General features: G+C 35.3%; 1 protein-coding gene across 2 annotated transcripts in view; it reads right to left on the bottom strand.

The window, feature by feature from the left end:
- The window catches only part of LOC145286185 (receptor-type tyrosine-protein phosphatase epsilon-like), a 181,800-nt gene that overhangs the window by 63,584 nt on the left and 93,216 nt on the right, over positions 1-25,000 (bottom strand). For both annotated transcript variants that reach the window (XM_080134974.1, XM_080134975.1), the window contains 5 exons: positions 17,561-17,588; positions 14,893-14,990; positions 11,038-11,160; positions 7,824-7,981; positions 560-695 (listed from right to left, as the gene is read on the bottom strand). In XM_080134974.1, the coding sequence (XP_079991100.1) occupies positions 560-695; positions 7,824-7,981; positions 11,038-11,160; positions 14,893-14,990; positions 17,561-17,588 (543 nt within the window). The remainder of the gene's footprint in view (positions 1-559; positions 696-7,823; positions 7,982-11,037; positions 11,161-14,892; positions 14,991-17,560; positions 17,589-25,000) is intronic.

The following is a 25,000-nucleotide window of genomic DNA, read 5'->3' as shown; positions in this document are numbered from 1 at the left end:
ATATATATATATATGATGATTGCAACGTCTTGTCAGACGAGTGCCACTCCCTCAGACATTTAAAATCCATGAGCCCAAATGCCCGAGAGAGTATCTATACAAAGATGATGTTACAGAGTCTTAGCTTTGTACGACAGCTAAGTCTCTCTCTCGGTTCAAAATGTTGAGATCCAACAACAAGCAAGAGCAAGATAGCCAGCAACAAATTAAACTGCAGACCAGCTTAATGCGGGTACTGGTCTTCCGCTTTATGGTTTTTTAAATCAGAGATTTGCTTCTCCTAGAAAGGTTGCCTTCACCAAGGGCGAATGAACTCTTTTTCTGGGTCAACGGCCAACTAGCACCCCGTGTATATTTGTGTGTGTGTATATGTGTATTGGGGTGGAGAGGGCTCCCGTAAGCCGTGGTGAAGGCATATATATATATATATATATATATATATATATATATATATATATATATAGAGAGAGAGAGAGAGAGAGAGAGAGAGAGAGAGAGAGGAGGGCGAGAGAGACAGACACAGAATAGAGGATATTTGTAGTTGTGATCGTCTACTTACTCTCCGATGGACCATTAAAGGCCTTTGTCCTCGAAGTTCATTCACACATTGAAAAACGTCCACTCCAGAATTATTCCACAATCTTTCCAGAAGAATGTCTAAAGCTATGTAAGTTCCAGTCCGCCCAACGCCAGCGCTAGAAAAAACAAAAAAACAAAAACAAAAACAAACAAACAAACAAACAAACAAACAAAAAAAAAACGATACATAAGACATTTTCGCCAACTTTTTTGGTTCATTCAGAAATCGGTGATCGTTATACTTCCATGTCGAAATTGATAAATGCTTAACGAATTATTTTATCAAAAACTAGTTTCGATTATCTGTAAATTTGGTTAATGTTATTTGGTGGTTTTCTATCAATATTTTGTTCTATTTTTGATTTTTGAGCGATTATCGTGACTCAAAGATGACGGCCCCATTTTCGCCATATTGTTGCGCCCTAACTTAGCAACTGGACTCTACTTACGGTTCAAACTAAAAGAACGCTTGGAATAAGTTAACACGCTAAAAATGTATGCAGGTACGTAGAAAAGTAAGTTGTTTTGCCTTTAGTAACATGTATTTGTTGAATATTTGTTTCTTTAGTACTTTTTCGGTTATTTTCTATAGTAATAAATGACCGAGGGAATTATAGAGATGAACTAATATTATAGGTAAATTAATTGCTCGGCTGCCTTGATAGCGTTCGGAATTGGTGATATGTTATGTGAAATTCTAATGTTTGAAAATATTTGAATATGGAAAAGGCAAAATCCATGAATAAAAAACGCAAACAAATAAACAATTCATACAAATTTATATATTAAAACGTAAACGTACGATGAAAAGAAATTAATAACGAGCTCAATTGCAAATGTGAGAGCTAAAATATAGATTATTTATTTAAAAGCTATATGTTTTCTTTATTTAGAAACGTACCATGGTTTCATTGACGTAGCTTGATGTTTTACCATTTAAAAGGCTGATAAGGTTCCCAAAATGAAAATAAATCGAGAATTCATATAACACAAGCAACAACTCGCTCTAAATGTCTTACATATCGTTTATAATAAAATAGTGCTATTCAACACCATATCATCTCTCACAATAAAACATTAAAGCCAGACGAAATAAGAAGTATACTAACTACTAATATCAGAATTATGCATAAAAATAATTGCAAACATTGATTAAAATTACTCCAAGCAATACTAATACAAAAATACAACCCAATATTGACAAAACATTATTTAATGCAGGTTCTAACATATTAAACGTAAACTTAAATAATTAAATAAAACCAATATATAATTACAACAAGCCATTCCTTATCTTTCTTTCCCTGCCAGCCAACTTGGAAAAGAAACAAAGCCTCTTCTAAAATATATTATTCCTGATAACGATTACATGATCGATAGCGCTCGAGAAAGAAATGGTCGAGGCAAGATAACTCAGTTCCGCAATATACAAACTACTAGCAGATGCCAAAAGAACTGATTATCAGATCGAGAAAATCAGTCATGCTCAAATAACGTCCACTTACACACCCATCTCCCCCCCTCTCTCTCTCTCTCTCTCTCTCTCTCTCTCTCTCTCTCTATATATATATATATATATATATATATATATATATATATATATATATATATATATAGTCATCTACATACAGTACTGTTTCGTTGTATCACAACTCATCAGTGCGGCACCTTTCCCTAATCGTGGATTGGACTTACAACCATCACCTTAATAGTCGGTAGTTCTAACCACTGGACCATAGATCGATACAAGTAAACGAAACGACCTCATCAAATGTCCATTAAATAAACATTCGCTCATAGCTTTTATATATCGCTTAGACTGTATTTTACAAAATAAATAGTTTGAAATAAACAAATCTTCCTTAATACGGAGTAAAAGATTAATTAACTAATATAAAACACTAAACAGTGTATATTTCTTTGAATACAGTTTTATTTTTATTATATACATATTTTTATATCCTCGAACTACATTGCTGGCACTAAAAATAAATAAAATAAATTAAAAAATTAAAAAGCGTAAGATCATAGGTAAATAAATAATACGACATATCGTAGTTTCGTTTTTTAAAAGTAATACGTTAGTTTCGTACTAAATATTCTTGACACATCCATTGTACATATATTCACAGCTAGCAAGTTTTAGAAAATAAATATTAGTTGTTTGTGACAGAAATTATAAAATAATAAATGTTTAATGTAAATTAAACTACAAAGAAAATTATTTGATAAATCCGTAAAATAAGATTACAAATAGTTCTTGCTTAAATTTCAAAATGGCGCCACTTTTCCTACATAATTTTTTTCGTGTAATTTTTTTCAGCCAATTTTTCTTTTCTAAGACAAAAAATCTTGTTTACTAGGGAGTCTACGATGAATAAATTAAGTATTGACATATTACAAACTGATTGGCTCTAGGTAACGAAACAGCTGCTGTAAAAAACAGGGAATTTTAACATGTTGAAAGAAAAAATAAAAAATGAAGAAAACATTTGGAATTTAGCTGTATTGTTATCTTCTTATATATATATATATATATATATATATATATATATATATATAGATGTTATCTACTTTATCTACTTATATATATATATATATATATATATATATATATATGTGTGTGTGTGTGTGTGTGTGTGTGTGCTAGAAAGATAAAGAGTAATTTTCATAAAAATTTTATTACATTATCAAATCAATAAGGATTACAGAAAGAGAAATAAGGGAGAAACCTATTTAGGCCATGGCATTTCAAAGCTAAATGCTTCTTGTTGTAAGAAGAGAAAAGGCCGGCATTATACAAATATAAAGATAAAAAACAACGAATGAAAAAAATGTAGGAAATGAAAAAACATAATAAAAACAAACCGGGCATAACATTTTATTATTATTTGCTGATTTCTTTCTGTCCTCTAACGAGAAGAATAGCATGTTTTGAAACTCTGCAGAATAAGGACTTTGAAAATTGTTTTTTGGAGTATTCAGTCATACAATAAATTTGGATTGTAAAGTTCAAATTACAGTTTTAATTTTCTTTCTCATATATATATATATATATATATATATATATATATATATATATATATATATATATATATATGCTAGCAATTCAGCCCGGCTTTGCTCGGGCCCTATGTACTGTTCATAACTTTCCCTACGTGTAAATACACTTTATGTAAGATTTCAACTATTTAGACCCAAAATTGTCTGAGTAATTCTGTAGAGACCGCAGAAGTAAATTTTTTATAAATTGGACGGCAATTTTGACCCCTTAACATTAATTATTTTGGTCTCAAATCAAAATATAAAGTTTTACTCATGTCCAAGTTACCTACATCTAAAATTTCAAGTCTTTAGACCCAACATTGGCGGAGAAATTTTGTAGAATCGGCAAGGTCAACTCTTTCAACTTTGACATTTTGGCAGGCAAATTTTCGCCCCAAAACTGATTAAAATGCTTGCCGCCTGTCTGAATATCTGTTATGTGTAAATTTTTAATGATTGGACCCAAAATTCGGTGAGTAGTTTACTAGACACCGCAAAGGTCAAATCTTTTGAACTTTGACCTCTTGGAAGCTTACATTTTCGACCCAAACTGATTAAAAAGCTTGCTCTATCTCTGAATACCCTTTATGTAAAATTTCAAATGTTTAGACCAGAAATTGTCTGAGTAGAGCAGAGGTCAATTTTTTAAAACTTTGACCCCTATTATGACCCCTTAGCATTTAGTGTTTTGGGCTCAAATCGAGTTATTAAGTTATTAATCCATGTCCAAGGAATCTATATCTAAAATTTCAATTGTTTAGACCCAAAATTGGCGGAGGAGTTTGGTAGAGTTCTCAAACTTTGAACTTTGACCCCTTAACAGCCAAATTTCTGGCCGAAAACCAATCACAAAGATTTTCTCAAATCTCAGTACCCTATATATCAAATTTCGAGTCTGTAGACTTAAACTTGACAGAGTTATTGTGTATGGAAATGTACACAGACACACAGAAAGACACACGGACATGTTCACTTTTATATATATATATATACTAGCAGTTCCGCCCGGCTTTGCTCGGGCCCTATGTACTGTTCATAAGGTTATGTGCATATGTATATATTAAAAAGTGTGAATATGTAAAGTAATGCCTTTCTGCATAATAGTCTTCCTTAACTACTATAGAGAAAAGACAGACAGACATTTTCACTTTTATAGATATATAAATAGATAGTTAGATTATATGCAATACATAGTAATGATTAAAAAGTATTAAAAAAAAGACTCATGCCCCATCACCGGGAATTGAAACCAAAACGTTCAGCTCATGATTTATTTTGCCTCTGCTGTCAATGACTGGGCTATGAAAACCTGTTTACTGCATGGCTAAAAATTAAAACATGAACCAATAGCTACTACTATTATGTATTCGTAATGCTGGCGTTCGTCCTTCACCTGGCAAATTTCATTTTTTTTAATTTTCACACTTTTGCACTGATTTTTTTTCCGGGCTAAAACCCAAATATTAAGCTTTGCATGGATTAAAATACCTTATATATGAAGTTTCATGTCTGTAGACCAAAAACTCTTCTAGGAGGAGTTTGGTAGGCAAAATTTGTTAAACAAAAATATATACGTATGCATAAATATATATGGAAACAATTTTGTGTTTACTATAAATGTTTTATGCAAATATTATGCAAGTATAAATCATGTAGAATATCTGCATGAATTTAATTACACGTAATAGTAAACTAAAGATGATTATCCCATTAGAAAACCGAAGCAACTAACAAGGAATTAATTAAAATGAATGTTTAAAAGAATATGCAAATTAGCTAGATCTTTTGCTAGTGAATGCAATTCCACAACCCATAAAAACAAATTTATAGGAGTATATATATATATATATATATATATATATATATACAGGGTGAGCCCTCAAAAACAATATCTCCATTATTTATTCACCGATTGCCTTTATTTTACAGGACATGGCAGAATCAACGACCGTGAGTACACCAAGACTCCTGTGTTAAATTTTACTACAAGACAGGCTCGTTTAAGAAAACCCAGGACAGTTTCATGCGCCAGTTCGAATGTGAAAAGGCTCTGTCCAAAAGCAGAATTCAGAACTGGGTGGACCACTTTGAGAAGTATGGGACCGTGGAGAACCTCAACGCTGCCAGAGAGAACCGTTCAAGCCACTCGGGACGTCCCAAGAAGTGAACAGCCGAGCTGGTCGAAAGAGTGAGAGAGTTCTCCAGCAGTGCCCGAAATGCTCTGTGCATAAGCGAAGTCAGTCCCTTGGTATGTCCCGTGAGACATACAGGAGAGTGCTGGTGAACGATATCAGGGCTTACCCATACAGAATACAGACGCTGCAGACCCTTACAGCCTCAGCCAAGAAGCAGAGAAGGGCTATGGCAGTCAAGATACTCGAGAGGATCGAGGAGATACCAAGTTTTCTTAACCTCCTTTGGACCTCAGATGAAGCCCACATCCATCTTGGAAAGGCGAACTCCAAGATAAATGTCTTCTGGGGGTCCTCCAGACCCAATGAAGTAGCCACCAAGCCCCTGCACTCTCCTAACTCCTAAATGTACAGTGTAAGCTGCAATCTCGGCCAGCGCATCATCGGACCAATCTTCATCGAAGAATCTGGCACAGCAGTGACAGTCACCAAGGAGCGGTATGTGGAGATCCTCAAAACCTTCAAGAGTGAGCTCTAGACCATCTGCCCATCGCTCATGAGCAAGTTCTGGTTCCAGCAGGACGGAGCAATTTCTCACACCTCAAACCTGTCCCGAGATTGGCTGAAAGAGAACTTCAGAGGCCGAGTGATCAGTCTCAAGACTGATTTTGAGTGGGCACTCCATAGCCCGGACCTAAGCCCCCCAGATTTTTTTCTTTGGGGCTATCTTAAGGACAGAGTCTACGCAGGGAAACCCAGAACCATCACGGAACTCGAGGAAGCCATCGGGGAGGAGATGAGAGCCATTACCAATTCGGTCTGTAAGAACGTCATGGACAACTTCGTGCTGCACCTCAAGAAATGCACGGAGCTAAATGGAGGCCATCTAGAACATATGCTGTAGAACGGAGAAAAAAAGGCCAAAGACCCTAGTGTTTTGATGTGATGTTTTGAATATAATAAACTAGTTATGAGCAAAGTTTCATTTCATTCGGACAAAACACTAAGAAACGGGGCTTAATTAGAGTTGGGGCCCGTTTTTTTGGTCACCCTGTATATATATATATATATATATATATGTATTGATCTCAGTGGGAAATACTTTTGGTAATCGATGATACTGTGAAACGTTTAAATACCTGCATGAGATCTAAGGCTTATTGAATGGTGGAACAGATTAGCATATGGCGATTTTGTTAAGCTATTATGTATTAATGCAAACTAGAAAGTCGACTTTATTTTATTACTAGCGGGGGTACCCGGCGTTGCTCGAGTGTTTGTTTCCGGGACGGGGGAGGGGGGGAGTTTTAAAAAATGTTATGGTAGGTAAGTAGGAAGGATCAAACCCGGAGTCATGAGTAAAAGTAGGAAAATAAAGTGTGAAAAAAAAACAAAAAAAAAAACATCTGCAACGTTAACAGTTCGGCCACCAAGAAAAGTCCATTCCAGTTGTTTAGGAAAAAAAAACAAAAAACGACTACGGTAGGTCGGCGCGAACGTGAAAATATAATGTGAATTGTCCAGCACGCTAACCACTACGCCACAGAGCACTGCAGCTTAGTTTAGTGATTTTAAATAACTTCACATGAAAGAACTATGAAGCCAAACCGGTGTTCTCTTCTCAACTGTTCCTTGTGAACGATCCCCAAACGGTGTTAAGTAGTGGCAGGGGGAGGAGGAATTTATTAGAGAGAAAATATTTTACCACTTCCATTGATCTTAACCGATTTTGGCCGTGACTTCTCAGCAGAAAAAGTATAGAAATCTAAGATTATCGAGGAATTTGAGAAATAATAAGCCTATAACACACCTCAGATATTGTTCTGCCGTTTGTGCATATTATATTTGCATGAAATATCTTGATTTTTAATCCTATTAAGGTCAAAATCAGACGGGAAAAAATGAGTTCATTTTATTTATATAGAGAAGAGAAGAGATATAGAATATAAAAATATTTTCCTTAAGTTGTCTAATATGATGCAAATTTGTACAATACTCAATATTTTATGCATAAAAAGAACATATGTATTAGTTTTATTGTTTTGTTTTAATAAGTAAATGTCTTACCTGCAGTGTACAATGTATGGTGGTTTGGCAGATTTCGTTAGTCGTATTTTGTTTCTGAATTCGAGGAAATAAATTGGATCCACAGGCACGTCATGGTCAGGCCATGTGATACATTGGAAATGATCAATATACAATTCTTCTTCTGCATGATTAGATAACTGAAAATAAACTATCTCATTTATTGCAATAATAATAATAATAATAATAATAATAATGATAATAATAATAATAATGATAATAATAATGATAATAATAATAATAATAATGATAATAATGATAATAATAATAATGATAATAATAATAATAATAATAATAATAATGATAATAATAATAATAATAATGATAATAATAATAATGATAATAATAATAATGATAATAATAATAATAATAATGATAATAATAATAATAATGATGATAATAATAATAATAATAATAATAATAATAATAATAATAATAATAATGATAATAATAATAATGATAATAAATTTACAAGAAAGAAAAATCCTGTCAAATCATCGACTTTGCAGTTCCAGCCGACCATAGGGTGAATATCAAAGGAAAGGAGAAACTGATCAAATACAAAGAGCTGAAAGGGATATGGATGATGAAGAAAATCAAGATAATAACAATAATAGTAGGAGCTCTAGGAACAATTCTGAAAAACTTTGAAAAAGAATGGGATAAATTGGAATCAGAGGAATGACTGGAAAAATACAACGAACGACAATAATGAAAACAGCTGAAATATTAAAGAAAACTCTTGAATGTGGAAACTAACACACATGAGCAACAAGTGCGGGCCAGACAAACTGCTGCAAAGGCAAAACATGAAATACCCCATAGAACCAAGAACGTTGAAGTCGCATATATATAAGTTCTGTAACCGCACTCCCATCCCCAGCCCATTACCACATCACTGCCCCCCTCCTCGAAAAAAAAAAAAAAAGACAAAACAGCCAAGCAGAGGCAAGGAGGAAGGAAAGACAGAGGAGAGAGCACTGACCAGATCTCCGCTGGATAAGTCAAAAGAGAACTGGGACCTTGGGGAGGCTTATTGCCACTCAAATTCCAGTGAAGACCAATAGCCGCTGCCAACAAGAAATCAATGGCAAGCAGCTGTTGCGATAATGCAAATTTATTTGCAAATACTATCGAAAGAGGTGGAGAGTACTGGAAATCTGGGAAGACTTGTTGTCACTCCGCTTCCAGGGAACACCACAGGCCAGTTTCAAGGAGAGATCTTTGATGACCTGCGTGCAAGCTCCTTTTGAGCCAATAATAATAATAACGAAAGAGATTAGACAAGAGTACCTGAGATAGAATGAATGAGAAAGAGGACTGGTAAATAAAGAAGACTGTGTGGAAGATACACATGCACAAAAAAATCTCAGAAAGACTGATCACCACAGCAAGAGATAAAAATAAACAATATGGAAAACAACGAAACTAGAAACAAAACAGACAGGAAAAGAAAAGTGTGAAGCGATAAAGCTGCATGGACGATTCATAAGTATGATAAGAGAAGAGAATCACAAAAACTCCTGAACATGGCTAACAGAAAGACACTTATACAGAGAAACAGAATCGCTACTGACAGCTACACAGAACAATGCGACTAGAACTAACTACATTAAAGGCAAAATAGATAAAACCCAGAAAAACAGTAAATATAGTCTCTGTGAACAAAAAGATGAAACGGTAAACCATATTATAACTGAATGCAGCAAACAAGCCCAAACTGAATACAAAAACAAACACGACTGCAAGGGCAAAAATGTGCACAGGGAACTCTGCAAACAACGACATTCCAAACATACGGACAAATGGAACAAGCAAAAACCGTAGGCAGTACTGGAAAATGAAAACCATAAAATTGTTTGGGACATGAATGTACAAACAGATAAACTCATTGAAAACAAGAAAACCGAACGTCATAATAATAAACAAGAAGAAAAGACACTGTCAAATTATAGATTTTGGAACATGAAGAAGTTCATATAATACTAATAATTGTAGGTGCACTAGAAACAGTAACAAAAACTAGAAAAAAATACTAGGAGAAATTAGAATTAAAGGAAAGCCTGTGACTATACAATGGATGGTAATGATGAAAATAGATGGAATCTTAAAGAAAGTCTTGGAATGTGGTAACCAACCCACGACAGAAGTAAAACAAAATGGTTGAAAGAACATCACATTAAACCAACAAAAACTGAAAGTGTAAAAATTATTATAAACTCTTTTCCTTACCAGAATAAGGATTGGCCTCGGCTGATACCACACAAAATAGTTGTGAAAGTTCAATGAGATTGGAAGGACTTAGGAAAAAAAGCACTAACAGATCTCCACTGGATAAGTGCAAAGAGTACTGGGACCTTGTGGAGGCTTATTGCCACCTGAATTCCAATGAAGACAAATGACCTTTGCCAGCGGGAAATCAATGGTAAATAATTTGCAAAGGTTATCAAAAGAGGTGGAGAGTACTGGAAATGTGTGAAGACTTGTTGTCACCCAGATTTCAGGGAACACCACTAGTTATTATCAGTGAGTAATCGCTGATGACGACCTGTGTGAGAACTATGATGGAATAATGTTTGAAAATAATCACCGCCCTACATGAAAGACTAACGCAAAAACTGAGAAGAAACATGCAGATTAGAATTGACGACTAAAACGTAATGGAAATGATGCTGGTTGAATATGGTTAGATTTGTACTCATTTATTCATTAAATCCTGTTAATCCTAAATTGTGCATCGAACAGATACCATAAAACTTAGTTCGCAGCAGCTTTTCATAAAAAAGGCCCATACAAAATTTCAGCTAGATTGAGCCAGTAGTTCCCGAGAAAAGTTCTAATAGAGTAAATTTGGTATTCTGGTGACTAACCCTATTAATCCACATTAATCCCTAACTGTGCACCGAACGCATATCATAATAGTTAGTTGCACTTTTTCATAACAAATATCCATACAAAATTTCAGTCAGATCGTTCCAGTAGTTTTCAATAAAAAGTGGAATGAACAGACAGATAAGCAGCCTAATAAAAAAATTTACCTATAGTGTAATATTTGAGAACTTTTTTCACCATTAAATAACACTATATGGCGTAAAAATAAACGAAATCAAACCAGACAACTGAATAACAAGAATACAACAAAACACTCAAGACATTTATTGTATTCTCCTCTCTTTGGATTAATACTGAGTCTTACCTTACTGAGTGAGAGCAGCCGATATGTGTAAATCATATATATTTTTTCTTGGACACAATGGATTTGAAACTTTCCATATGTTTCCGTATGGTTCAAATCTGGCCAATATTTCGCACACTTCAACTGGGGGGAAAGAAAAATACAAAAACAAAACAAAATAATTAGACAAATAAATGATATTATTTTTTTTTATTTTTTTATTTTTGGAATGAGGCTTCATAATTTGTGCATTTTTTTTTCTTCTTTTTTTTTTTTTCTTTACAGACTGTTATCATCATCTTCATGGATGTTGTTTTATCACGTTTCGGCCAACTCATCCTCTGGCCTTCTTCAGGTAATTAACTGCAACAGGATGGGGATGCCGAATCTTGTAACTTATCGTCTATAATTATTGCCTTCCATAGTTGTTGTCTTATCACGTTTTGGCCAATGCAGTGGATAGAGCCGTTTAGTCTCTACTGTTTCAGGTAAGCATTGTCTGAAGGTAGCGGTTTCAATTCTACCCAAAGCCGACCGGGGGACTAGTTGGCCAAAACGTGGTGAGACAAAAAATGGAGCCAAACCCTATCAAAGGCCTTAGATATGTTTAAGGCTACTGATATAGCTTCCCCTGCTTCATCCAGTGTGTGGTATATACATTTGGAGATTACAGTTAGGATATCTGAAGTAGTAGGCTTGCCTAAATTCATACTGTTGATCAGAAAGAAGTTTATTATCTATGTGGTGGTGAACTAGTGCTGATAAATTAAGGATTCAAAGATTTTGGCGAAGAGAGCAAGAAGGCTAATGGGGCGACAATTGAGTGAATCAGTTCTCTCGACAGAATTTTTCAAAACTGTTATAACAGAAGCAATTTTTCAGCAGTCAGGAAACCAAGATTTAGTAAGATACCTGTTGAAGAGCTTGGAGAGAAGCGGAGAAACTTCAGCGGAGCATTTTTTAAATAATATAGCAGGGATAAGATCGGTCCCACATGATTTTGAGGTGTCTATGTTTTTTATGGCATCATGAACAAGGGAAGGGGTGATTTTTAGATCATTAAGTGTGGCTTCTGTCCGCAAAGGGAAGTTTGGGAGGAGGTGGTTAGTTCGGTCTAAAAGTGGAGTTCGAGGCAAACCTTTCCATGCATTTGCATATAGCCGTCCGCGATATGTTACAGATATACATCTTCCAACGGTGTTATTGAACTTAGTATACCGAATTAAGGATGTTACTTGGATTCATAATAGGCACCTTACCCAACCTTTTAAAAATATCAATGTGATCTAAAATACAAAGGCAAATAAAATGTTGTAGTCCTTTACATATATTTTGCATATGAGGGGAACAGTGGCTATAAGAAGGGCGAATTGGAGAGGACAGGAAATCGAGTTGTTGACATCAGAGAGAGAGAGAGAGAGGAGAGAGAGAGAGAGAGAGAGAGAGAGAGAGAGAGAGAGAACATAGACGTTGAGAGTTGGGGTTGTGAATTACAGTTTAAGTTATGAAAAGTTGGTAAGAATTGTGGCTTTGGTGAGAAGGAGTTCTGGCATTTTTTTTTTTTTTTTGCATTATGAATACATTGATGAGAAAAAATTTCACTGAGAAGACCATGGAGATTTTTGCAAAAGTTTTCAGTGTAGACATTCTGCACAAACAATTCTAGAAAGGATATAATCAAATAAAAGAAAATGGCGACCTGCATAAAAGTTAGCAATAAACACAACGTGGAAAAGTTATGAGTAGGGCTATGATAACAGAATATTCTTTTCATTGCTTTTTTTTTTACATAGGCATCACCACTTATCAAGACCAAGAGGCCACTCGAGAATAAGGGTTAAAGAGTGTACAGTAGAAATTGGACAATATAGTAATCGTTAGTAATGGAAATTCGGCAGAACGGAAACCATATTGCGTGTCACTAAGAGGGTTATGTTGACTAAGATGGTTGATTACTTCTCTATTTAACACAGATTCCAGCAACTTACTCATGACGCACAGGAGACTTATTGGCCTGTACTGAGAGGGGGATGAGCGATCACCTGAATTCTTAAATACAGGGCATACTGATGAGATTTTTCAGGGTGATGGGAAGCAATTCTCCTTAAGACAACGTTTAAACAGTTTTGTAAGGATGGGCGCTAGTTCTGGTTGAAATCTTTTGAGTACTATGGAATACTGTCAGGGCCGATTGCTTTACTGGAATCAAGATTTTTGATTAGCTTGGCAACATCACGTACAGATATTGGTATATCACATAGCATGTTTTCTGATACAGAAGGAAATATTGGAGGTTGGCAGCCTTGGTTGCAAAGAGTAGAATTAGCTGCAAAGTTCTTGTCAAAGAATTTGGCTTTGTCTGATACTGACGAGATTACCTCAGATCCATTTATGATAGTTGGGATAGAACACACGAATTTGTTCAGGATTCTGTTTGCTATTTGCCAAAACTGGTGGGAACCAAGCTGCTGCTCAGCTACTTTGGACTTGACGGACTGAACATACAACTCTCTTGCATTGTTGATTACTTTTTTTCAGTGGTTTCTGGCAGTCCTGAAAGCAGCTTTAGTCTCAGTACATCTATTACGGAAGAAGCAATGGAAAAAGTGATTTCTGTGCGCAATGGCAGCAGCGCATTCCGGAGAGAACCACGGCTGGCTCTTAGGTTTTTGCTGGAATTTTTTCGAGGGTATGAAACGGTCTATACCTACAATTAACCATTCCATTAGGTCTGATACTATAGAGAACACATCCTTTTTAAACATGGACCACAGAGGTGGATCTGATATAAATGACTCTCAAGTGTGTATCCGTTGATATTTTATATGCTTTTATATAGAGTGATGTAGTTTAACTGTGTCTAGCTGTGTCATATATATACTTGAGAGTCACGACAATGAAAAGAATATGCTGTTGTCATAGCTCTAGTTATGAGTTCCAAGAAAGTTAAACCTAATATGAAAGCAACAGTAGTTCATCCTAAATATCCAACTTATTTAGATAGAGCATTGCATCAGGAGTCGTGTGCTTTATGGAGTGATAGAATGATATTCAACCATTGTACCAGCAGCCTTAGCAATGGATCGGATGTAAGTAAGACTTGCCTTTCAGGTCTGGCGTGAAAGTCAGCACTAGGAGTTTATCAAGATAAGGAGTTACCTTTCTCAAGCAGACATCCATTCATTCTTATTGAAGTAAAACAAATATCTGAGTATCGGTGGTTAAAGGAGAGAAATTTCATTTCAGAGATGCTAAAAGTAACAAACCATTTTTTTCCCCATTTAAGCTCGGTGACTGGAATGTTGTTAGAAGCCGTCGCCTGGTAACAGAGAATCCATTCTGATACTACGCTTCATCTTTTCTACCCCCAGTCAGTGAATAAGAAATCCTCCTAGACTGGAGTCATTTTTATTGTTGTTCTAGAAGGATCCTTTTGGGGAGCTGGATTTTCCTCACATCAAAACCGAACTTATATCTAACTCTGATCTCGTGAGGAGGCAAATAAATAGCAGCATCACGGTTCTTGATAGCAACAGATTTGATTTAAGTCTCATATTTCAGGTCCAGAGTAAAAGTCAGTCCCAGGAGCTTATCAAAACAAGAGGCTTCTTTAAGAAAAAGAGATAGCCATTCATTTCAACTGCGACAAAACAAGGATCAGAGTGTTAGTGGTGAAAGGAAAGAAAGTTGGGTTTTAGAAATGTTAAAGGTGACAATCCACATTTGTATTATATGCTCCAGATAAGAATAGAGAGAATTGGCAAGATATTGACTACTAATGCTCTTCGAAGTGCTGTCATAGGATGTTGTTGTCTACATAAATGTCAGCAAATGATGTTAGAATATGATGTGTAGAAACTGTTTTATTTTTCTTACCTTATTGTTTTCAACAATGTCTGTCAGCATTATAATCGTGCTGCTTTTCTCCTGATAAACCATTCGCCAAAAATCGTTAAATGTTCCAGAGATCGGCCCTACGGATGGACAAACAAGAAAAGTTTACATATGCTGTCTTATCATATTAAAATACCAATTTATATCATAATTGTTTGCATTGCTTTTCAAAGATCTAAGATATAATACTTGTGACAAAGGGTTGAAACTCGACCAGGACATCGCTTATACTCTAATTTCAATTGGACCCTTAAAGTTCAATTTATCTAGACATATGGAAACTATAATAAGCTTAGGTTCTGAATTTTTTAGATGAGAATTGATTTCAGACTATTGTTCCCATCTTGAGTTTTATTTTCACAATGTTTCTGTCGAAGAGTAATAAAACATGCAAGAGAACTATATGCTCAGTCTGTTAAATCCAAAGTAGCTGAGCAGCGGCTTGGTTCCCACCAGTTCTGGCAAATAGCAAACAGGATCTTGAACAGAAGTATACGTTCTATCCCAACTATCATCAATGGACCTGAGGTCATCTCGTCAGCATCAGACAAGGCCAGAAGCCACGATAAGTGGTGATCACTGTGTAAAAAAAAAAAAAAAAAAAAAAAAAAAATAATACCGTAGCTGGAAATCTTGTGAAGTAGGCCCTTATGCCATACCTTATCAAAGGCCTTCGATATGTCAAGAGCAATTGCCCTGGAAAGAAAACCTTTTATCAAGAGATTCACTAATCCTGTGTGCTATAACCGTTAGCACATCTGCTGTAGATCTTGCAGAGTGGAAACCATATTGCGTATCACTAAGAAGGTTGTTTCTGTTGAGGTGGTTGACTACTTCTTTATTTAATATGGATTCCAACAACTTACTCATGACACACAGAAGACTTATTGGTCTGTACTGAGAGAGAGATGACTTTTCACCTGAAATGTTTTCTCAATCATTAAATCATTTCTCTCCGATAGGTTCATAAGAGTAGTGGTTGATGGGCAGAAATCAGAGGCCCACAGTATTAATGCTGGAGTCCCTCAGGGGTCCATCCTGGGTCCAACTCTCTTCCTGATCTACATCAATGATCTCCCAAAACACATACTTAAATCATTCGTTGACATCTATGCTGATGACACGACCATCTATGGCAACACATCAAAGGCTGTAAATGGTAAAGTTCTCTCAAATTCTCTCTCCTCTGATCTTGAGCACGTGGTACAATGGGGGAAGAGGTGGCTGGTCACTTTTAATGCATTCAAAACCAAGTTTCTATCTTTACATCATCAACGCTCTGATCCCCATTTCGTCTTGGAGAGGCTCCATGTTTTGACAAGCTTCTGGGTTTGACCTTTACTCCTGATCTAAAATAGAACACGTACATCAAATCTGTTGCCAGGGACGCTGGAAAAATGGTGGGATCCTTCTACCGCTCCAGAAGATATCTCACTATTGATGCAATTCTCTATCTTTATAAAAGCCAAGTACGTCCAAGGATGGAGTACTGCTGCCACATCTGGGTAGGGGCTGCTAAAAACAGCCTATCCTGCCTTGACAGAGTACAAAATAGACTTTGTGGTTTAGTAGGGAATGCCCTTTTCTCTTCCCTGCAACCTCTCTCCCACAGAAGAGACGTTGCAAGCCTGTCTTTGTTTTATCGCTATTTCCATGGCAGGTGCTCGCCTGAGCTCCAATCCCTCGCCCCCCCTTGCCAATCTTTCACGAGTGTGAATATGCGTATATAAGTAATCTACATATGTGAGTATTTGGCAGCGTGGTGTGTGTGTCTGTTTACCTTGTTCTTGTTAGTGTGTGTAGTTGTGAGTAGCAAGTCATTTCTGTTCGTCTGACTCTTGTTACTGTATATGAATGTATTCACAAGATGCAAGCTGGTATGCGAATCATTGAGTCCTTTTCGTCTCCTCCAGCCTTTGATCGGGGGAGCATGTTAAGCAGGCGTTCTAAGGTCCAAATCAAGGTGTGGTGGGCTTGATAATTCTCTGTCTTTGGATATTCACACTGTACATTTACATTTGTGACTATTTATTCAACTTTACCAAATTACGTTTTTGCATAAATGAACATGTGTTATGTATCCGGTCTATATAACGAGTGTCATTATGTAGCATAATTGTGTATATATAATATAAATAAAATTCTAAATGTTTATTTATTTATTTATGTGCGTGTACACAGACCAATAAAACTTTCAAACGGATGCACCAAACTGAAAAAATTCTTTTTTTTTCCTGAAAGGTGTGAGTCCCTAGATTATCCTTATCTACATATGGTTCGTAACGAACACAAAAAACCCGAAATACAAAAAACCCGAAATAAGGGGTTTTGGGCCGTTTTGTGCAATTGTCGAAAATATTACCTGCTCATGTCAACGGAATTTAGCATTGTCTGTATACAGTCGCGGTAACACGTCTAGTGTGTATAATGCCTCGGTTTGTATTGATGTGTAATGCTCTTTTCTCTTGTACCTATAAATGTTCCTCGAGTAGGTGCGTGTGGGGGAGTTTCACATATAACTAGTGTTCACGTCGAGACGAATAAACGTACGCCGGACAGTTCTTGGCAAATAACGAATAAGCATCTTTGCATGTTTGACCCAGACAAAGAACATGCGTTCTTCATCGTTTCCAGAATTGACGTGACTTACCTTGTGTAGCGATGTATCGTTTTTCTTGCTGGAAAAGAATGCAGATGGTTTTTAAGAAATAGTAGATAAATAATTAAAAAAAAATTAAATATATATATATATATATATATATATATATATATATATATATATATATATATATATATGAATAAAAAATGAATACGAAAAATATATGAATATTTATATCTTTTTTGTATTTATTTCCTAGGTGTTGACGTATAGGAATACAAAAAGTCTTTTGAAAAAAAACAAAAAAACAAGAATGTTTCCTTCAAAAGCACATAATTTTCGACCCATCCTTCGATCTTCCTCAGTGTGAATGATAGAAAACATGAGTGAGCGGGCAGAGTTAGCAGCGGGGGGAGGGACACGGGTATAGTCATTAAGGTAAAGATCTATCTGAATATGACCCTTCCAGCATATGTGTGTGTGTGTGTATATATATATATATATATATATATATATATATATATATATATATATATATATATATATATATTAGCAATTTTTTACAATCACAACGTCAGCTAAAAAAAACAAAAAATTAAAAAAAAACATCTTTTGACTAGTTCAATTCACAGCGGGCAGAATCCAAAAGTTATCTATGTATTAATATGATAGCGGGTGTTATTTTGTGTTACGCTTACATCTTTTTTTCTTCCGAGTGACCTGTCGTTTAATTGTTATGTACTTCCATTTCTTGTAATAAATAATTTTACCAAGAATTCTTCATAAGTTTTGGTTTCGGTTTCGATTATAGCTGATGGCACTCAAGTCATCTAATTTTTTATAAATAATTTTACCAAGAATTTTTTAGAAGTTTTGGTTTCGGTTTCGATTATATATATATGCGTAATATTAACATGTAATAATTAAGAATTACTCGTTTATCATTAAATGCTTAAATGCATGAACATTCTATTTGAAAATTCCTGCTCAAAATAGCGACATGTTTTTGGTTGGAACCTTGCATGCCGGTAATGATGAAGAGACAAAGACAATGGTATAGTTAAACATAAAAATGCATTAGCTGAAGTACATGCCATGTATAATCGGGATGGTAAAATGGCTTTGATAATTTCGAGAAAAGTCTTTCTTTTTCAAAAGTAATAAACAAACAAAAAGCAAAGCAAAAATATACTGAAAAAAAAACAACAACAACAAAACGAAACAGCAGATACGAACCATTCTAGTCATATTTAGCAGTAAGTCCACATTTACTAATTTATATATGAAAAGTTTTGGAAAAATAAATACAGGGTGGAACGATAAAAATGTCACCCTAAAGAAAACAACACTACAACTTTATTTTAAAACTTTTATGGAAAAAATCAATTCAGGTAACTTGATTATGTAGTAGAGCTGACATCTATTCAATGTAGCTGCCATCAGCTTCAATCAACGCACTGATACGGGTCCGGAACTGGGAGCATGCCTTTTCCACAAGCGCCGACAGGAGTTCTGTGAATAATTGGCAGATGGCAGCGATCAGGTTGGCTTTAGTGTTGTTGGAGATCATGTTGGGAATGTTCTTGATGTATGACCAAACGAAGTTATCCAGCAGGTTCAAGCCGGAGTAGGAGGGGGCAGTGAGAGGAGGGTACAAGGCACTCTTTCTGAAACCACGCTAGGATCTCTTTGGACTTGTGGGCTGGCACATCCAGCGTCTGCCAGCGACCACCTGATTGCATCAGAGGATCACCATACTCTTCAGCACATCCAGGTACACTTTGGTGTTGACTTTCAAGCCGACTTCAAACATGTGAGGTGGCATGATGTGGCCCTCACTTGAAGCCACATCAAAGACTATAACCGTAGCTGGAAAGGGTCGTCCGATGTGTTGAGCTGTGTCCTTAAGCATTAAACAATTCGGATTTGCATTGTTGTCATAACTTGGACCGGTAGAGAATATGATTTGTATAGCAGTGCATCTCCGATCTCGCTTGTTGAACATTGTGTCACTTTCAGACATAATAGAAGGTTCCTATCACTTTGGGGATTTCTACACAACTGGCCAACTAATAGATGGTCTATAACAAAAAAAAAATAAAAGAAAGAAAACCGGTTTTTATCAAACGGAAATGGAATCATGTTTTTCTATGGTGACAATTTTATCGTTCAGATTCTCTGATTCTCTCCTCTGATCTTGAGTATGTGGTACATGGGAAAGTTGGTTACTTTTAATGCATTTAAACCAAGCTCCTATCTTTACATCATCACCGCTCTGATCCTCATCTGGCATCAACTGAAATGAATGGCTCTCGTCTTGGGGAGGCTCCATGTTTTGACAAATTTCTGGGCGTGACCTTTACTCCTGATCTGTAATCGAACACATACATAAAATCTGTTGCCAAGGTTGCTGGAAATATGGTAGGATCCTTCTACCACTGCAGCAGATATCTCACTCCTGATGCAATTCTGTACCTATATAAAAACCAGGTACGTCCAATGATGGAGTACTGTTGCCACATCTGGGCTAGAAGCAGCTTATCCTGCCTTGACATAGTCCAAAATAGACTTCGTAGCTTAGTGGGGTATGCCCTTTTCTCTTCCCTGCAACCTCTTCCCCATAGAAGAGATGTTACGAGCTTATCTCTGTTTTATCGTTATTTTCATGGGAAATGCTCGTCTGAGCTCCAATCTATGGTCCCCTCTCGCCAAACTTTCACGAAAAACATTCGTCTGGCCAAAACCACTATCAATAATCTGTGCCTAAACCTAAACGTAGATTCCATGAACAAAGCTTCTTTCTTAGAACTGCACGCCTGTGGAACTCTCTTCCGTTTTCCTGCTTTCCAGCTGACTACAATTTGATTGTCTTCAAGTCCAATGTAAACAAGTTCTTGATGACCCGCCACCCTAAGCAATTCAATTTACAAAATTTCCACTACTTACGATTTCTACGCTATAATCCCATTGACTACGGTACACCTATTAACCCTTATCCTCCAGTGGCCTCCAGGCCTTGATAAGTGGTGACTCCTACGAAAAAAAAAATTCATGAATTTTCAATAAATGGCTCATCTCATCAGAGGAAATGTTTGTTTTTTTAGCAAAATTATGTTTATAGGCAGTCATAAATTTTACTATTTAACATATAGATTGAAAAACTAAAACGCTTACAGGAAAAACCTAAAAAAGCCAAGATTTAAAAATGGATATTCCATGGTGTAGTTTGGTTCAATAAAGAAATATCGATGCACAAATCCAAGTTTTCATTTTTACTATTGCTCTATTTCGTATATTGAGCTTCTTTGTCTGATTGGGATTGTCTTATAAATATTGTTACTAATATTTATATGGACTTTAATTTAACAGTGTTATACAAGCTGCAATCTGAAACTATCTAAAAATTTCAGTTAATTTATATATATATATATATATATATATATATATATATATATATATATATATATATATATATTCAAGCATTCAAATATTATTAAATGCAACGGAGACACTTTGCTTTAATATTCTTTTTTAATTTTTCGATTTTCCGTATAATTTTTTGTATCAAAATCAACAATATTAATAATAGTTCCATAATTGCTGCTGTCACGAGCGCTTTCGATTCGTCCCCGAATCATCATCAGGTGTTGAAGTAAAAGTGCTAAGGAGCGAAAATGAGAATTAAAAGTGAAAACTAAAATATACAGTAAACGGCGCTAAGTTAATATATATATAGTCGATGAAAAGTCGATTTAAAATATAGGTTGATTAAAAATTCGAGTATTAAAATCAGCAAGTTCGTGGACGTCGTTTACAAAGTCCGTCCAATACGTACTACGCAAGACATTTGAGAACGTTACTGCTTTTCACGAATGCAATATCATTTATAGTGGGTTGAAGGGTTTTAATATATGACGCTTCAAGAACTTTTATTTTTTTAATATGATTCTCATGTTGTATAATTTTTATATTGTCAACGAGGACCTTTCTAAGATTGGAAGGAGCACAGTTATGTTCTTTTATCAAATGTTTATATATAGAACTAGTATTATTTAGATGCTTGGTTATTCGCCGGGACAACGTTGTCGTTGTATGCACAATGTATGTATTATTTTCAGAGTTACATTCTCCCATAGAACATTTGAATTTGTACACTACATTGGTTTGTTCCAACGTTTTTTATAGCCGGTGAAGAGTTGTTTCTAACCACAAGGTTTTGTGTTCTAAACTTCTTGTAATAGATAAATTTTTTTAGAATTACTGTTAAAAGGCGTCAAGTATATACGTATCATATTTTAATTGCATTTTCTTCGATTCTTAAGTTAGGTGTCATTTGATTTCGATAAAATATATTAATGGAGTTTGCATTGCTGTGTTGGATAATATTATTATTAGGGTTTTAAACTTAGGGTTTTAATGTATCGCCGTTTACTGTATATTTTAGTTTTCACTTTAAGTTCTCATTTTTGCTCCTTCGCACTTTTACTTCAACACCTAATGATGATTCGTGGACGAATTGAAAGTGCTCGTGACAGCAACAACTATGGAACTTTTATTAACATTTTTGATTTTTATACAAAAAAAAAAAAAATTATACAGAAAATCGAAAAATTTAAAAATAGAATGATAAAGCAAAGTGTCTCTGTTGCATGTAATAATATTTGCTTGAATGAAAAAATGCTGCCTAAATATACCAATATGTATATTATACGATGAGAATAATAGAAATAGTATTCCAACGAGATAGAGAAATAAAAAAGGAACAAATCATGTTATATGTTCATCAACGTTTCGTCTTTATTGTAAGACTTCTTTTGGATGAATGAATTGAAGAAAAATAAAATACCAGTATAATACGAGGGGCGTGCAATAAGTAATGCCCTTGACCCACTTCCAGTTGTCTGATCCTGCTGAAATTTTGCATGTGCCATGATTTATATCTCTACGGGTTATGTGGCAAATTACAGCTCTGAACTAATTGTGGTTTCTGTTTCACAGGCGTTTGAACTGAGTCAGGTGTGAAATGGAGCCTGTTGAATGTCGAGCAGTGATCCGGTTTTTGTATTTGAAAGGACGCACACCACAGGAGACTTTTGATGAAATGAAAGAAACTTATGGTGATAATGCCCCATCATATGACCTTGTAAAACGCTGGCATCGTGAATTCAAACATGGCCGGAAGTCTGTGAAAACAGCCCCCAGACCTGGCTGCCCCTCTTCTGCCATTGATGAGGCATCTGTCCGTCAAGTTGAGGCTGTCATTTTGGAAGATCGGCTCATTACTATTCGCCAAATAGTCCAAGATGTCAAGATTAGTACAGGGTCTGTGGAAACTATCATTCATGACCATTTTCATATGCATAAGGTGTCTGCCAGATGGATTCCCAGGTTGCTCACACTATTCCAGAAGCGAAAACGCATCGAGTGTTCGAGGATGAATTTGGAGATGTGCCAAGAAGATGAGTCAAAGTTTTTCAAAAGACTGATTGCACAGGATGAAACCTGGGTCCATCACTATGATCCAGAGACCAAAGCCCAGTAAATGCAGTGGAGGCACTTGGACTCACCACCTCCAAAGAAGGCAAGGGTGCAGCCCTCCGCTGGCAAGGTCATGCTCACAGTCTTCTGGGACCAGGACGGATTAGTGATGACAGATTTCCTGGCAAAGGGTACCACAATTACAGGAGCCTATTATGCTTCACTTTTGAGGAAATTAAGGGAAGCTATCAAAATCAAGAGGCGGGGCAAGATCAGCAAAGGTACCCTCCTCCTGCAGGACAACGCTCCGGTCCACAACTCACATGTCGCCAGATCAGAAGCACGGGCGTGTGGTTATGAAATCCTCCCCATCCTCCCTACTCTCCTGACCTTGCACCCTCTGACTTTCACCTCTTCCCAGCCATGAAGTTGTTTTTGAAAGGAAAGCTTTTCCCAGATGATGCAGCCTTGATTTCTGAAGTCACGTCGTGGTTGGAGGACCAAGCTGGAGTGTTCTACAAAAACGGTCTCCAGAGCTGCATCAAACGATGGAAGAAATGCATAACTGGGTGGTTCCTATGTAGAGAAAGACTAATAACTGTGCCAAGTTTCGTTGCTCTACTGCTATGGGAAGTGGACCGGGAGCATTACATATTGCACGCCCCTTGTATTTGACAAAAATTTTCTTTCACAACGCTGTAACGTTTTTTTTCTTTTTTTAATTTCCAACAACTTTTTTCGTTCTGCAATAGATAAAAGTTATTTTTTTCATTACAAGAAATATATTTTCAAATATTGTACTGGTATTTTATTTTCTTCAATTCATTCATTCAAAAGAATTCTTACAATAAAGACGAAATGTTGATGAACATATAACTTGCTTTGTTCCTTATATATATATATATATATATATATATATATATATATATATATATATATATATATATATATATATTAAAACAGTAATCTACGTACATGCATTGTTTACGTCCAAAATAAGAAATGGGCAATTTTTAAAAAACATCCGATCTTCAAGGTGAAGACGCTAACCTCAATATCGTTTAAAAAAAAATCAACAACAAAAAACTATATATATATATATATATATATATATATATATATATATATATATATATATATATATATTCAATTTCTCTTTACATAAGCGGTAATTTGTTGCTACACAGTCATGAGCATGTTTCGAAACATGTTCATGATTGTGTAGCAACAAATTACTGGTTATGTAAAGACAAATTGAAAATGTAACTTGCCCTACTTCCGTATTGAGCACTCTTGTATTAACCTCGTTATATTTCATTGGTTACCCTACTTTTGAAAAATAGCAACCTCAAATTATATATATATATATATATATATATATATATATATATATATATATATATATATACCAGCAGTTCAGTCCAGCTTTGCTTGGACCCTATGTACTTTTCATAACTTTATGTTCATATATATATATATATATATATATATATATATATATATATATATATATATATAAAGTTTGACTCATGTTCAGGTAATCTACACTTAAAATTTCAAGTGTTTAGACCCAAAATTGGCGGAGGAGTTTGGTAGAGTCTGCAAAGGTCAAGTCTTTCAACTTTGACCTCTTGTCAGCCAAATTTTTGTCCCAAAAACTGATTAAAAAGCTTGCTACATGTTTGAATACCTTTTATGTAAAATTTCAAATATTTAGACCCAAAATTGGCTTTTGAACTTTGACACCTTGGCAGCCAAATTTTCGGCCAAAAAACGATTAAAAAGCTTGCCCTATGTCTGATTGTCTGAATGCACTGTATGTAAAATTTCAAATGATTAGACCAAAAATTGGTTTAGTAATTTGGTAGAGACTCAATTAACTAAAATAATTTTGTAGAAGTCATTTTTTTTTTTTAACTTTGACCCTAATTTTGACTCCCTAGCATTTATTGTTTTGGGCTCAAATCAAATTGAAAAGTTTGATTCATATCCAAGTAACGTACAGTTAAAATT

The sequence above is a fragment of the Euprymna scolopes genome, chromosome 10, assembly GCF_053919585.1.
Source record: "Euprymna scolopes isolate OS-2025 chromosome 10, ASM5391958v1, whole genome shotgun sequence".
NCBI lineage: Eukaryota > Metazoa > Mollusca > Cephalopoda > Sepiida > Sepiolidae > Euprymna > Euprymna scolopes.
The sequence above is the reverse complement of the archived record's forward strand: the minus strand, read 5'-3'. Positions and strand labels throughout refer to the sequence as shown.